The sequence below is a fragment of the Ursus americanus genome, chromosome 3 (assembly GCF_024610735.1).
Source record: "Ursus americanus isolate L20-20 chromosome 3, mUrsAme1.1.p, whole genome shotgun sequence".
NCBI lineage: Eukaryota > Metazoa > Chordata > Mammalia > Carnivora > Ursidae > Ursus > Ursus americanus.
In genome coordinates, this window is record NC_142129.1 from 76,815,011 (window position 1) to 76,832,154 (window position 17,144).

The 17,144-nt window shown below is 36.8% G+C and overlaps 1 protein-coding gene across 1 annotated transcript in view; it reads left to right on the top strand.

Annotated features, from left to right (window-relative positions):
• Positions 1 to 2,565: 2,565 nt before the first annotated feature.
• Positions 2,566 to 17,144, top strand: part of SEMA3E (semaphorin 3E) — a 242,223-nt gene continuing 227,644 nt past the window's right edge. Inside the window, exon 1 of the mRNA XM_045793367.2 lies at positions 2,566 to 3,244. Within this exon, the coding sequence (XP_045649323.1) occupies positions 3,130 to 3,244 (115 nt within the window). The 5' untranslated portion in view covers positions 2,566 to 3,129. The remainder of the gene's footprint in view (positions 3,245 to 17,144) is intronic.

Here is a 17,144-nt window from a genome sequence, read left to right on the forward strand (position 1 = left end):
CAACAAAGGGTTAAGATTTTGGAATGAAACATTTGACATTTGACCTGGCAGGCAATACCTTCAGAATTGCCTTTTCCCAGGATGCCTGGGTGGCTCAGTTGGTTAAGCATCTGACTCTTTGTTTTGGCTCAGGTCATGATTTCATGGGTGGTGAGATCGAGCCCTGTGTTGGGCTTGTAGATCAGTGGGGAGTCTGCTGGAAGATTCTCTCCCTCTGCCCATCCCCCCACTAATGTGCTCTTTCTCTCTCTAAAATAAATCTTAAAAAAAAAAAAATTGCCATTTCCCTTCTTATCTAGTTTTCCATGTTGCCTACTGCTGTTCAAACTGGCAGTTTTGCTCCTCTCAAATCAAATATAATGATACCAATAGATACTGTTGCTAGTCCCAAAGCTCTTCAGTACACTGAAGCTATTCATTCAACATTGGTGGCAGGTCAGTTTTTGTTAACTTTTTTTTTTTTTTTCTATTTCCATGTTTCCCAAGGGTACCTAGAAATCTCTCCCATGAAGGGTAACGTGTCATAATGTCCTGATTTGTCTATAATGTTCTTGGTTTGTATGTGGTTATTAATAGGAGACTCTTCTACTCTTAAAACATGTCTTGTTTGGATGATAAATTATATGGTGACCCTGTTCCTGAAGGTTCTTCTTGTTTTATGATGCTAATGACTGATTTGGTCTCAGAGACTCTTCATTCCGTCGATAGTGGCTAAAACCACACGGGGCAGCTGTGGCTCTGGTTAGTTCTGGAATAGTATTTTTAATAATTTTGTTTTTTTTTTTTTCTTTTGGCATCATCTTTAGATCATAGACCAGAGAGGAAGGTAGCTGACATCCATAACATTTATTGTCTCATTGACATTAATGGTATGAGTTTTGTATCCTAATGAAATGGTTGCAATGTCTTACATGGCCTCCGGTCCATAACAGAGTTAGAACAGGCAGTGCACAATCTTAAGTGGAATTGGCAGATGTATGAGCCTAGCCGTATATTTGTAATAAAAGTTATATGCCCTACATTTACGCTTCCTGGAACCTACCACTAGATAACACATATAAAAGCTGCTATTTACTTTCTAGTTACTTCAATTCTGGAAGAGAGCAAAGGAGGATTCCAAAGGTGCATTATCTCACACTTAGAGCAACCTTTAGGTCTGTAGCTCATCAGACTGGCTTTTAAAATATGCAAGCGCCTACAGAGACCACCCCAGGTTAAAAGTCTCTAAATACTTCATGTTGCTCTACTGTTAAATAATGTTTAGAGTTTGTTATCTTTTGTCGACCTTGGAAATCTAATTATTTATAATATCCAGTGACATTTACATTTTACTAAAATATACTCTGCTTATAATAGAACATATCATGCTTAGGAAAATGGGTAGATAATGCCTGGCTCTACATTTGCTTATATATAATGCAAAATATCAGGGTAACCTGTGTTATCTTTTTGTTATAATCATACAATTTTTTTTTTTTTTTTTTAATTAATAATGATTTTTTATTATATTATGTTAGTCACCATACAGTACATCCCCGGTTTTCGATGTAAGGCTCGATGATTCATTAGTTATAATCATACAATTTTAAACACATAATTCTCAAGAAGTGCCCTTAACAGTACCATTTAAAAACAATAAGAAAAGTTATAGCTGAAATCACTGGTTTACTGTTTAACTCTTGACTATCAAATCACGTACCTATTCAAGTTTATTGGTATCTTAAAATAGTGACATTCATTTCCATGCCAACAGCTACAGAGTGTTTGGTTTAGTTTTTGAGATTGATTGAAAGTAGATTGTAAAGTTGACCTGTTACGTTAAGCTTATTTACACACACACAGTGTCTTGGAAAATAAACTCTGAAAGTGCATAGCAGGAGAATTTCACATCCTGAGTCTTCTAATACCTGCTTTCCTGGGATCCGTCCGATAGAGAACCTCAACTTTTCCACAGGTACCTTACCTAGGAGAAAATTACTTCAAAATGTATTCTTAAACTTGGGCTGAAATTATGACTTGCTTTAAAAAAGAGAGAGAGAGAGAGAGAAGGATTTGCTTTAAATTGAAGAATTTGCCTAGGTAAAAAAATTTTTTAGTATTAAACATTTATGAAACATTCACAGGTGACTTTTTTTTTTTCAGGCTCTTGAAACATACTTTCCTTCTGAGAGTTGAAAATAACATTTATAAGATGGAATCAATTTTAAAAAGCCATATATGTGGAAAAAACCCCACAATTTCAGTGGAAACTGAAAAAAATTAATTTGGGTGCTGGATGGTGGCAAATAGATTATTTAAAATGGATTTGCATTTATTCAAGGGTTAATCTTGGCGAGTGAGCATTTAAAAGCCCTTCCTGATGCTCCATCCTCTTCTGTTGTATATACTTCAATAATCAACCTATTATATAGATCATTCTCCCTCCTGATCCCCCTTCCCCATCAAAGCATGGACTTGTCTCTCCTGCGCTGAGTGACGTGGGGCCAGTAATACTGGGAGGGCGGGTGGGAGCAGGGCACGTGGACCAGAAACACTTCCTAGAAACAGCTCAACCCTGCCTGAACTTTCCCTGTAAACACAGCTTGCTGACAGAACGGCATCCCTGCTGGGTGGATCCTGCAACTCCTAGAGGGAATGGCACTTCTTGTTTTTAATTAGCAAGGTGAAAGGTGAATTAAAACTAGCTGTTTGGCAGGTCAGTGCAAGAGACTGACTTCGGAGAGGCTTCAGGGAGCCAGAAGAGAATAGCTCCACCGGGAAAGCAGTGCGTGTGCTCCGGGGATTTTTTCTGAATGAAGCGCTTGCAGAAGTGACTTAAAAAAAATACAGTTTCCTCCTGAGTCTCCCCGCATAGTTGCTGAAGAGAGCTCTGGACAGGACATGGCTCTGAAGACTCACTCCTTGGAATGTCCTCTTGCTCCCGGCTTATAAACAACTGCCCTCAGGGAAGAAAGGTTTTCCGTATCCAAATACAGCCTGACAAATGGCACTTTGGGACTGTGCTTTCTGATGACAACACATTCGATTGCTGACAAAGCCTCTCACGCGCTGCCCCTGGAGGGGAGTCCTAAGTAAAACTCAGACCCGCCTTAAAGTGAGGATCGAGGGGTGCCCCGTGAGCACGGCAGCATGGCATCGGCTGCGAACCTTGTCACCTGGCTCCTGTGGGGTTACTTACTGAAGCTGTGGATAGGAGGGCACACGGCTGATACCACTCACCCCCGCTTGCGTCTGTCACATAAAGGTAGGTCACCTTTTTAGATCCTTTTGTTGAAAAAAAAAAAAAAAGAAATTAAAGTCCTTTAACACAGATCTTTGATCTTCACACACCCTTAAAATGCAGCTGAAAAAATTATTGCAAAACTGACCTAAGATTCTAAGTACCTCTAATTAGCATGTCAGTACTTACCACACCTGAAAATAGTGCAAAATCGCATGCCAACTTAGAGATGTCATTTTTGTCTTGTAAATATTAGGTTGTATTAATGAGAAGTTCACTCTAGCAGACACAACAGAAGAGGGCAGGAAGCAGGTTGTAAATAGCCTTGAGGGGCTGAATCCACCAAGTTAGCAGTAGGTATTTGAATACCGATTTATGCATTTTGGGAAGCAAGGAAGTGGGAGAGGGGCTTTAGAAATAGACTTGCAATTGATTTGGTTTTGTGTTGTCCATAATGGGGATGAGAGGAGGGGGAAAGAAGCAAAATGCTTTCTTACCCGGGATAACAGTCCTCACCATGTAATTAAAATGACTAACGAATGCTATAAATGAGCTTTTTAGTCGAACTGATTATTAGAATTTCTTTTATGTCTGGTGAAAAAATATTCAGTTTATTAGCAGTCCTTATAAACTGATTTATGTTGATTAAAGTGTTACGATACTATTCACTAACATCTATTCTTTTAATGTAAATTCATATTGCTTCCCTGAAGATCTAACAGAAAGTGCTTAAATATTTTATTCTGCAGCTATGTCTTGGAAAGGAGCATTTGGTCATAAATAAATTATCAAAAGATAGCTTTTGCATCAGGACCAGTAAAAGCCAGTCATGAATAGGTTTGGTGATTCTTCCTATAAACAAACAAACAAAACCCACTTGTCGAGAGAAAGTGACTGCTGACCTAAAAGTAATTTGGAATACATTTTTCAGAAAGAGGTATTTATTATCACTAATCATTGAGACAGGTAACAGTTGCAATAACAAGAATTCCATAAGAACCATTTTTCAATTGTGTGTGAGCTTTAAAAATGTCCCCATTGTAGAAAGAACAGAAACCTGTATTTTTAAAGCATAGGTGTAATATTTACCAGAGGGAGAAACAAAACAGGAAGCCTCAATTGTATAAGACATGATTGATCTTTTTTTGTTTTTAGTGGACAATCATCAGTTGATTTTGACTATAGAAATTTCTCATTTTTAGAACAGTTAAAAATCTATGAATACTTTCTTCATTTAAATAGATTGCCTGTAGCACTCTCCAGTAGATAACGTAAGTTTAAGAGACACAGTGACACTAAATTTGTAAAGAATTTAAAATAGAGTACCTAGCATAAGCACCGATTATTTGAATTGGAAAGATGTATAATGGTATGTATCAAAATGTATATTTCTAAGAAGCTTTGTCAAATATATCAAAATGTAAAAATTTGGTGCGATGAATTATGGACAAAGAAAGATGTCAGAAAAAGAACATAATAAATGGATTGTTTTTCTTATGTAGACAAGAGGATAAGCTGCCAGTTTTGGCAAGCTACCATTCTACTACACCTGGTATTAGCCTTTTATACCTCCTTATTAGGGTACTTGTTTTCAGTAGTTCAATATTAGGGTATTTTCAAAGGTATCTCCTTTTAGTGTTTCATTAGCTTGTAATTTGGTCAGAGCATACCAAAACTCTCTCATGCGTCTAAATGTTATACATAATACTGTTATCAGACTTATCTTCATTACATCCCTCTTTTTTTTTTTTCATTGCACCTCTCTTAATCAAAGGAATAACTGTAATTGATTTTATAGGTTGTGTTACATAATGTGGGAATAGAATTGCTAGTATCTATGTGTACACTGGACTGAAAACTACCACCAAATTTCCCTTTGGTTTTTCTTAACCTTTTCATTTGATGGCACTGACTGAAATGCTCACTGTTGTGCTTTTATACAAAGACAGTCTATAGTTACCTGAAAATAGAATGTTCTCACTTGTGCAATTTAGCTAGCTAGCGAAATCAGCTGAGCGATCACACCAGAGATATACCTGAAGCGCAAATGCCTCCTCCGCGAAAGCACAGGACTGCCACAGAGGCATGTGCAGCCCCCTCAGGCCACTAAAAGCTGCCCCCACTTACTCGGTACCCTCTGGAATTCAGTGGACATTTCAGGGGTATCCAAAAACTACGGGGGTGGGATTTCAGAGTATAATCTTTTGCTATCTTCAGTGATACCAGACATGGTCACATTTTAGTAATGGGTCACTAGTTGATTGATATGCATGAGTACATGGTCCTTCAAAATTAGGAGCACTGGATATAAATAATGGACTCTGGACTGCTGCCCAACCCTCAGCAGATAAATCCAGTAGGGCTCCCTGGAGGTAGTCTCCCCCATTATCAGGATATCAGGCACTTGAGACCACAAGTCTAGAGTCTCTTCCCAAAAAGGAGGCAAAAGTTTCAGTGTCATATACAAACTTGGAGCTAAATTATATGAAAATTCCCATGACATGTCTTTTTGCTCTCTCCTCCATCCTTCTCTATCTCTGGAAGTAGCATGTTCTAAAAACAGGAGGAGAGACGGGTAGAGCTAAAAGGGAAAAAAAAGGCAGAGGAGGGAAGACAAGGTAGAAAGTTGGTATCAGATACAGAGCATCTTCTTGCTTATTTCCCACTACCCTCCACCTGCAGTGGGATAATACTGATTCCTCCCTCTTACTGAATATCCACTCCATTCCAATGTTAAGCAAAGATGCTGAGAGCAAGCCTAGTGGATAAAGCTATGAGATATTTACTCTTGTTGAGGCAATGAATATCCTTTCAATGTATTTTATAGGTATAAGATAAATTGGGCTAACAAAAATATAGCAAGGTGCTGTCCTGCTTTGCAGGACTTTTCAGTCAAGGTTTGAGTTGACATTAACAGCACCAGGCAAATATTTAAGGGTTTATGCAAGGTTAAGAATTACAGCCAGTTTTATAGCCAGTACCCTAAAGAGGATATCACTGGTGTGATTAATTCAAATTTATAATATTCTACCCAAGGATTTCCTTGAAAAATAGCTTTGATCCTCATGACAGAAGTGAAGGAGAGAAAGAAGAAAGGGAGTAGAGTCCTACTAGATTCAGCCACTTCTCTCTGTTGATGTCTGTTCTCTCCTTATCTCTCACCATCCTGCATTAATGAGGTTACAGGGAAGGCAAAAATAACCCTCTTGATAATGGAGCTCAAAGAAGAAAAAACAAATGAGCCAAGCCCCGTGTCAAAGAAGAAATCCCAATGTACATGGAAAACCCCAGAAATTCAATCAAGGAAGTTTGGCAGATGGGGTAGGTAATCAAAGACCCAGTAAAGAATGACAATCACAGAAGCCAAGGAGAGTGGCTGTGTAATCAGAGGATGTCTCGTGAAGAGATAGAAAGTAAAGGCATGAATATGGCAGAAGATCACTCCTAAAATGTGTTGACCTTATGAATATAGAATTGAGCATGGAATATATATCTATACATATGAAATTGGGATAAAGAGTATTAATTAGTCTATCTATATTTAGCTATAACCACTTAAGAACAGATTTGTCATAGTTCAGAGATTTCAGGATGTACAGCCAGAGGTCTCTACTTCAGCTCTAGTCCTTCAGCTTATACTAATGATAATTGTCTGTGCCTCAGTTTTCTTAATTTGAAAATAGGGATAGTAACGGTGCTTTCCCTGTGTATCTTCCTGAGTTTTTGAGAGAATCAAATGAAACAACAAAGCTGTGAAGGTACTTTATAACCTAAAAGTTATGTTATTAATGTTTCTTGTAGACTGATATAAATTAAGAAGGTTAGAAAGAAACTTGTCCTAAAGAGAAAAATCTTTAGGAATGGCATGAGTTTGGATATCAATAAATGCTAGGATAATGTTAATATAAAAGACAGAAGAAGTTGGTCTTAATTAGCATACAATGTATGATTTATCCTGATAGGTGGCATTCACTCCAAATCCCATCTTCTAGACCTTTGGATTTTAGTTATAATAATTTAGAAGATGATTGGATCATCTGTGTATTTTTCCAAGATTCATGGTCAATAGTTTTGCTTTAATAGTATGTGTAGTGTATCAATTAATCATACATATTCACCTTATACCACAACCTTCAGATTTTTTTTTCCAATTTATCTGGAAGAAAATTGAGAGAGAATTCTAGAAGAGCACAGTAAAAGCTGAAGTTTTTTTAAAGTGATCATCCTGGAAGCTGTGGTATTCATTTCATACCCAGAGCAAATAAAAAAAAGGGCAGTCACCAAGCCAGTTTTTCTTGACCCAGCTCATAGCTCAGCCAGTAACTAGGTATTATCAGTAGTGACATTAGTCACACATCTTTCTGTGATTAATAAATAAAAACTGGTCATAAGGCATGATTCATGAAGAAAGTAGTTAAATAGGACCCAGGAGGAAACACAAATCTTCATGCCAGATCTCCATCAGGGAGAATCAGTTAGAATTAAGTGATGGATTTATTAAGAAATAGTTTATATTAAATTAAAAACACTGGGTAAGATGAAAGGAATTGCAGTATGTTTTGTTGAGTGTAGTTTACGCGGAATATACTGTCTGTAGAGGAAGTCTGTGTAAGGAGGTTAGATGATCTGTTCTTCGTACTTTTATATTTGTTATGGACAAATATTGCCCAAGTGTCACGGAAGTGCATATGGATATATGAAGTCCCTGAGTGAATATGAATTATTTAGTCCTTATCTGGATTTTGGGTGTTACAGTGTGAAAACTGTTGTCTTTTAATATAGCGATAGGGTGATGGGAGGTCAGAGCTAGCAAAAACAGTAAATGGAATTTATAAATGAACTGGGCCAATTTTAGACTGCAAGGATAATTTAGTTGCGTAAAACCATTTCTTAAAAGTCTTATGAGGAGAGTGTCCTGTCCATAAGGTAGAAACAATACTGCAATACTCGTTCTTGACTATTAAATATATGCAGTAGTCATGTTGTCACAGTGTAATATTCTTTCAAAAATTTGTTGCCCTATAGTTACTTTGCCGACCATGTCAGATTTGTCACGTAGCCTGAGGTGATTTCATAGAGGGGGTCTCTCTGAGATGAGATCAACTTGGTGGCCTCAGTTCTATGACCACATAATAACGAACCAAACATCAAATTGGTCCCTGCTAGTGGAAATTACTGCTATCAGTCTGCAGAGTCAGTTTTATTTCTTCAAAGATATCTACTAGAATCATCGTTGGGAGTTCTTAGCGGGAGAGCGTACGAAGATTTACTCCTTTATCTTTGTGTGTAAAACTCTTCTGTGGTTTAGTAGAGGAATTTAGTCTGCAGGAATCCAAAAATGGCACTTTGCATGCATGCCCCTTTATCCATGGCCACCGCAGTGTAAAGTAGTCTTGTAAGGTCAGTCTCAGAGAATTGAAAACAAAACAAAAATGAAATCATACCATTAAAACATTTTCCAAAAGGTACAGGGTGAAGATTTAGATTATTTTCTTAGTTTCAATACGCAGGGCTAAATGTTGGTCATTGTCTTTGAGCACAGCATCTGACACTTGGGAATATTATATAAATTCTACGAAAGATGATGGCTATTTTAATAATGATTTTCTTGCAGCATGGTTTTAAATAACATTTGAAGCATAAGAGAAACTATCAATGTCATTAGTTATTTCTTGGACTTAGGCAAGAATTATTTGTACTCATAAGGATGACAATGATAAGACGGAATATTGTATAGGCTAGATTTTCTGCACTATGAATGAAAAGGATGTATGAATGCCACATTTGAATCCAGTGTTTTAGTCTCTGAAGAATGTGCTGATTTCAAGAACAGAGATGTCTGTGGAATTGATGACTTGACTTCATATGTATGGTGATGGCCAAGGCAACTGGTTAACTCAAGAAGTGTTCAGCCTCCATTAGTACTAATGCCTGGTTCAGGGTATTCTCACTATATGGCCCTATTGCCCTGGTAATCTTCCCTCTACAAGTGTGGAAAAGGAAAAGAGAAATCCATGACTTACCTGATTTCTGGGGCTTCTATTCCTGGTAATTGAACTCTCAGCCATTATTGCTCTCTGTTCAAGGACTTAGCTCATGACTTTGGCACAGTACGCACAGAAGAATAGTATAGGCCCAGGAATTACAAAACACTCTCACATTCTATTTTCATTGGCCTAGAAACTCTAGGCTTTGGATGAGGCATACTGAATATGAATCTTGCTTCTGGCTATATAATCCTAAGGTCCTTATCTTTTCTGATTATGAATTTTCTCATCTCTAAAATGGGGTAATATGTAACTTGCAGTATGCTGGAAGAATTACACGAGACAATGCAAATTAATGTGGCAAATAATTTAGCGTAGGAAGCTTTTCAGAGGTTATTCAATCAATCAGAAGTTTAGAGAGAACTAGTCTACCCTGGTTCCTTTTTTGTAGTTCTAAATTTTTATTAATTATTAACTTAGAACTTAAAATAAGGGAGGATCCTTAATCAGTACAGTTTTTTTTTTACTTGAAGGCAAAGATTTACTTTCATGAAATCCAGCTATTACTTGAGTAGATGATTAGAAGGAACAAGGAATATTGGGTTCTCTCATGTTTGTAAGTCACTGTAGAATTATTTTTTTTTGATAGTGTAAGAAATTAAATTATCCTTAATTGTAAGATTGGAACTTAAAGAAAGAGGAAAGTTGGAACGTCATCTGATGGCACCTTGAAGATAGCTGACCAAAGCCACAAAATAAACCAAAGTTACTGAGAAAGGTTACTGTAGACCCAGCTTTGTAAAACACGTAGAACTAGTATTACTAAGACCAGACCACACTGTCAAAAGTTAAACAAAGCAGTGTCTTAGAAGCAGCTATCAGCCTAGCATATAGTGCTTGTGTTGAAAGCAAAAGAAAGCTTTCTGTTCTACCTTCCGGCAGAGAAACAGGTAGGATAGCTGGTGTGGGGTGCAATTCTGACCTCTTAGTAGGTGTTCAGTAATGCTCATTGACTGGCTATATAAATGAAACAAAATGATTTAGGGCCCTGTTTTTAAAAGGAGAGTCTGATGGGGGAGTGGGGTGAGGAGTACCAAGAAAACTAAGGAATCCGGAAGAACTATTTATGACTCCTTTGGTAAGACATGCATTAGGAGAGAGGCTAGGGCGTTTTCTCTCTATTCCTCTCCATTCCTCTCCAAACTGCATGATAGTGGAGCGACTAGAGCCTCCGGACATCCTCCAGACCTGTTAGCCATATTCGCACATTTATAATCAAGGTTCTTCTTGTTTTGTGTTTTTCTTTAATCTACCTTTTGCTGCATTTGTCTTTCCTGCACGATCACCACAGCCCTCCCATTTTTTTCTCTTATCACTTCATTCTTTGATTACCCCACTGTGTTGCTGTCACCACCACATCCCCTCCTCATTTCCTCCTCCTCTGCTCTTTTTCCAGAGAGATATTTTTATTTCTCTCCCATCTTAGGCCAAAAGTGGAATGAAAACATGTTTGTAGTGAATGGTGTATATATATTGGCCCTCAGTTTATCTTCAGTATTCGTTTCATTTTTGTTGTCTAATTCAATGAATAGAAAGACAGGACCTTTGAATTAAAAATCAAAGTTTAATTGTACTCATTTGCCATTCAAAACTTGTCAAAATTCACGACTTAGGAAATAATGAAATATGAAACTTTAGTATTTGTTTTCTAGCCACCTGGGCAACTTGTCCTCTTTGTCTAGCCTGTGTTTCTAGTGGGCAGCTGATGCCCTTGTGACTCTTGTGGCTGTGGGGATTGGAGTGGGAAGGAATTAGGGTACCCAACAGGAGTGGATATGCCTGCCCTCCACTCTCTTGCTCAACTTGGGTTAAGTGTAAGTTAGCATATTCTTTATGTAAGCCTGTCTCTTTCTAGTCCATTTTGGTTCCTTTTCTCTGAGTTTTAAGTTTAATTCATTGAAACCAGAATAAAAAGAGGCTGTTATTCACAGGGTAGAACAGAGGAGCAGCATCCCAAAGGATCAGTCTCAGTGGTGGTGTTAGGTAGCCAGACTAACTCCAGAACCGGAAAAGAACAGCAGCAAAGAAAATGGGAGTAAAACGGGGAAAATAGAGGTCAGTTAGGGACACTGATGTTTTCCTTTCTGACCCATTCCCTCCCAGGAAATGATGGGCAATGAGGAGGGCTTTAAATTCAAAGCTCAAGATGCACTGGGGAACTGAAGCCAAAGAGGAGCTGTGCTGACAGCATTGCATATAGCTCTTCATGCCTCCTGATGGCTTTTTTCCTAACCCTGAGTCCAAGAGTTTATTATGGACCGTGTGATTTCTGAGATCCTTTCCAATTCTAAAATTGTAGGACTCTGTTCCTTCCCTTACGAGACCTCCCAGTGTGTATAATTTCTCCAAAATACTTTTAAAAATTGTGATTAGGAAACAGTATGTTCTAGTGGAAAGAGTAAGTATGGACGCACAATTTTAAAATCCTGGGTTTGAATCTGTAGTGCATATATCCTGTTTGTTGCTGTATTATTCTTGCTAAATCATTGACTTTTCTCACAAGTGTAAAGGGACTAATGAATATTGTCAATCTCATATGATTATTGTAGAAAACTTAAATGTATCATGGAAATGGATATTGTGTTGTAATGGCTTATAATATTCCCTGGTTTATGGACTTGTCTTTAAACATTCTAAGATTTTTGAGAGCAAGGAGTATTTATTTTTTTCTCTTCTCTTCTCTTCTCTTCTCTTCTCTTCTCTTCTCTTCTCCTCTCTCTTCTCTTCTTGGTAAGACTCTTATGAATAGAATAAAATGACTTGATCATTCCTAAAACCAGTAATTAAAGGCTGGGTGTTTAGTTCTAGTGAATAAAAACAAAACCCAACTTTTTACTGTTGTTGTTGGCTTCTATGTTATGGCCAAAATGACAAAATTATAAAGGCTTACGTAATTTTTTTAAGAGGTAGAGCCACTGCTAAAAAATTCACCTGACAGAAGGCTTAGTTGAATTTCATTGCAGAGGAGATGAAGTTACTGGAGATTTTCTTTTGTTCCTTTTCTGAACTGGGGTCCCAGAGGGAACAAGCGCTGGGGTGCTATGCAAAGTGTCAGAGACTGGCAACATTAGTCTCCCCAGGGAGCTCCTGCATCAATAATTCTGGTGCTTTGGAAGCTGTGTTTTAACAAGCCCCGCAGGTGACTTGGGTGCACACTCCACCGGAGCGGGAGAAACTCTCGGTGGGCGAAGTGTGATCATGCTTCAAGGGAGCCTTGCTTTCACATTACCTTTTTCGTTTTTTCCCCTCTTTAGGTCTACCACCTAGGTTAAGGGGGTCATTTATTCAGATTTCCAAATCACACCCTTGGTCTTGATAAATATACTTAAATTCATGAGTATTATACCATTCTCTACGTATTTTTTTAGTAGATGATATATATAGGTAATAATTTAACATATACATTATATCTGTTGTGAATGATCATTGATGATATAAATTGTGATGCATCAAGGTATCATAGAGTTCAGACGAGAAAACATTGAATATTGGTGAATTGTGGAAAAGCATTTTGTAAGATTCCAGAACTCCTTCATCTCTCAGGGGAAGTTTTCTTGGACTAATGAAATGAGGTCCACTTCTTTTTTTTTTTTTTTTTGTTATATATCCTGATCTTTCCCTTCAGGGATTCAGAAGCTTCTGTATCTTTTTAAGAAATATTTATTCAGCCATTCACTTATTCTGTGACTACTCTGTTGAGCTTCTTCCAAGCTTTAGATATTAACTGTCATGCTAGGGATTTAAGAATAAAAAACACAGTTTTGTAAATGTGATTCATTTTCTGGATGGGACCCTGGAACCATAATAGTTAAAAACATAAGGAAATCTGAATAAAGTGTGAGTTTCAGTTAGTAATAATGGGTCAGTATTGGTTTATTAATTGTGGCAAGTGTACCCATACTGTGTAAGCTGTTAATAGGGGGCAAAGGGGGTAGGTATATGGAAACTCTGCATTATCTTTACAACTTTTCTGTAAATCTAAAACTATTCTAAAATAAGTTTATTAACACACACACATACATAGCACCTCTACTCACACACTATTCCTGAGAAGCTTAAGGCCTAGTTTTAAGAAGACACAAGTCATGATGGAGCAGGATTTTTTTCAATACGGAAAGTTAACACAAAGAACTTACAGAAGCATGGGGTTGGGAAGAAGAACCAGAGCACAGTCTTGGAGATGAGTGGGGTAAGAAGCGAGGAGCAAATCATCCATGTCTAATCCTGTCTTGCCACCGTTCCTGCCTCCTTCCCACCACCATCCCACTGCGTATAATGTGCTGTGTCCTCCTAGAAAGACAGTTACCCTTGGATATCTAAGTTACTGTGTTCTACTATGTTCATAGCTTTCCCACACACAGTAGTATCACAAATGTTCTGTTTCGTGCTCAATTAAATTGCCCCCATTTCTATATGACTTTAAGCAATTCTTTTTTTTACATGAGTAATATGATTAATGTAAACTCACAGATAAATTTTGAAAATTTTGAAGACAAATTTATTTTATTGTTTGAATCCTTAGAATCTAATGTACCTTGGGTACTTAATATATTTCATTGATTGCATTTAGTGTATAGAATTTAATTGTTATGTTTATTCACATTAATGTCACCAATCTATATTCTTTTGTTGGATGCTACATCTAAATAGGTTCCTAATATAGGTGGCATGAAAAGAGATGGTAGGGCTTGGGGGGAGCATTCCCAAGTCAGGAAAATGGATGAGAATACTCTTCTGCCCCTGCTCCAAAATGTTAGACCCTACTTTGGCTTCAGGTCTTCTATTCCTAAAGTTTTGAAGAAAAATCCGGAACTGCTTTAAAATTATTCAGGAAATGTCTGTATATTATTGGAAGGCACAGTTTAAGGCTTTGGCAGAGGGTGGTTTGAATTCATCTGGGCCATTACATGATCGATGTCACATTTCAAGCATCTTTTCTTCCCACTTGCTTCAGTCGTGATCTCCAGTGTCCAGTGTAGCATCGCATTCATTTCTAGAGTGATGAACTATGAAGAGACAAAGAGCTAGTGCATGAAATCAGCAACAAAGCAGAAAACAAAGGCAAGACCATAACAGCGTAATAACTTACTCAACACCTTTGTTTCTGAAGAATATTCTAAATGAACAAAAGCAAGAATATTTGTTTTCTTTTTATCACTTTATCCCTGTGCAAAGGTTGGTTTATGAATAATTTGACTACATTGCCTTTGTCTTGTGGATTTATTATTTTAAAAGCATGGCTGTAGGCAATAATATAGTGAGATGAATAAACAATGTATACAAGTTTTATAATTATAGTTAGCTTATGCAAGGTATTTTCAGTTTATTTTCCAACCCAAGTTAATTGAGAAAGAACCAATAAAAAATGTACCTTATTAGTATTTTATCTAACAAAAATTGACAATATATTTTGAAATCATTGTATCCTTGAGGTTTTTTTTTTTTTAGCACCATACTAAAAACTCAAATATAATACATCTAACATGAAAGAAGAAATTAATGGATAGAAACAGAAAGCTTAAAAGTGAAGTTAACTCAGGAGAAAGCACACATTTGTCACTGTCCCTTTCTCCTATAAGGAGTAAATAAATATGGAAACAGGAAGCACCTGATTATTTTATTTTTAGAAACTAAAGTTGTCAAAATAATATATAGAAAATAGGATCATTTTGATCATTTTCAGCGAGGCAAAAAATAACACATTTTTAAAAGAAAATGTGGAAAGTAATGGAAAATAAAAATGGTTTCTTTTGAAATAGCTCTATCATTAGTGATGAAACTGATAGGACTTATTTTTCATTATGAAAAAGAAAAAGAAACTTCAAGTTCAACATTATCACAATGCATGAATGTTACACATATTTCTGGTCAGATGAATGATAATCTGACAGATACTTTATAATTGCTTAGAATGGGTACTAGAATATTGAGCTTGCTGACAGTTTAAGGGTCTGCTTAAACTTGAGTTAACCATATGGTGTATTCTTAGAATAGCCATACCACCCATGTTTAAAATTTAAATTAAACAGAAAAAAAATCTTTTTTCAAAGTCAAATGTTATCGTTTTAGTTGATGTACTCAGTTAGCCATATAACTGCACCATCTTATTAATAAGGGAACACAAAATATTTCCTTTTAATTGTCTAGAGTGAAGAAAGATAAGAGAGAAGCTAGGATTATGAAATGCTAGAATGGATATTATGAGCCACCAAAAAATATCAATTACTATATTGTCATAATTATGAGAAGTTAGTATGTTTAAACTTCAACACATTAATATGCTTTGATTTTTAAGTAATTCCCCAATGCAGAATCCCCTTGTAATATTTAGATAACCACAGGAAGAAGAAAAATATTACAGTTAAGTCAATTACGCTTATAATTAAAAGAATGTAATTATATCTTTGTCATTATATTTCTGAGAAATAAGATAAAAGTTACGTACTGGGCACTGCTTATGACAGATTTTTTTGCCAAATGTTTTTCACTTGCTCCAAAATGTGTATGCCCAAACTGAAGTGTGATGTATTTTAAGATTGTAGGAGAATTTTTCATATCTGGAGAACAAAAAAGAGAAGTCTCTAAGACTTAAATCAATAAAATTAGGCAAGAATAAAAATAAAAGATTAGGAAATTAAAAACAATGAGAAAGACTACATGCAAATAAAGCAGTAGAAACACTTTAGTTGCCTTTTATAATACTAGGATCTTGTGGAATGCAGTTACGTTTTGGAATATATAATTATGTTTACTAGGCATATGCATGCCTATAAGTGAATATATAATAATAGGAACATATTCCTTCAGGTCAGAATACCGTTTGTCCCATTAGTCTGCTAATATATACCCACTGCATAGTTAGAACAGATCTTGATATTGCTTTACTTCTGAATGTCCAAAAATACTGGTAATATGAGGAAATGTATACAAAATCGATCACTGGTAAGTTTTGCTGTCTTGGAATAAAACTCTTGCCTGCAAAGGCGCTGCTGGAGGGAATGCTGCCCTTGTAGAAGCTTGTGGAATACTGCAATTTTGTTGCCTCCAGCTCTGGTGCATTTCACTTCTAAGGTTCCCCAGCCAGACTCCAAGTTTCCATTCACACTGCTAGCCATGGCAATTTCCCTTTGTCTTCACTGACTATTTTTTTCCTCTTAACAAATAGGCCCAGCTGCTCCTGCAGCCGGTTGCCCACACTCCCCCATGCTGCTCTTCTGAGGATGGCAGCCAGAGCAAAGAATAACAGCTGGGATTGGCTTACTTTGGCATCTAAATAATTTTGGGTGGGTCCATTCCTAACTTTATTATTTCATTTAATTTGTATAATCTTTCCTTCTGCTGAACTTTTAAAACAAATAGGTAAATGATATTTTTCCGAAATGCTGTCTTCATCTGGCTGTGACTCTTACACCTGGCTTCTTGGGACAGATTGGTTCATTGTGCACACTGTTATTTTTTCCACTTTGAAGCACCGTTTGGAAAACAAACGTTGCAGAAACAAATTTATTAATGTGATACTGGACACATTACTTACCCTTTCTCTGACTCAAATAGATGAAAAATAAATTGCCCCTCTGCCACTGATTGTGATAAGGATTAAATTAAAGAACATTTGAATTCATTTAGAAGAGTGCCTGATGCATTGTAAATGCTAAGTAAGTGTTGGATAAAAGGAAAGTCAAAGGAGAGAGGGGGAGGGAGGGAGCAGTGGAGAGTACTGGAAAGCAAGAATGGAGCAAGGGAGAGGAGAGAAAAAATGGAGAGAGGGTGAGGAGGAGAAAGAAGAGAGGGAGGGAGGGAGGAAATAACTGCCGGAACATGGAAAACCAGAGAGTAAGCTTGTGTGGTTAAGACCAATGTTGAACACAGAATTTTTT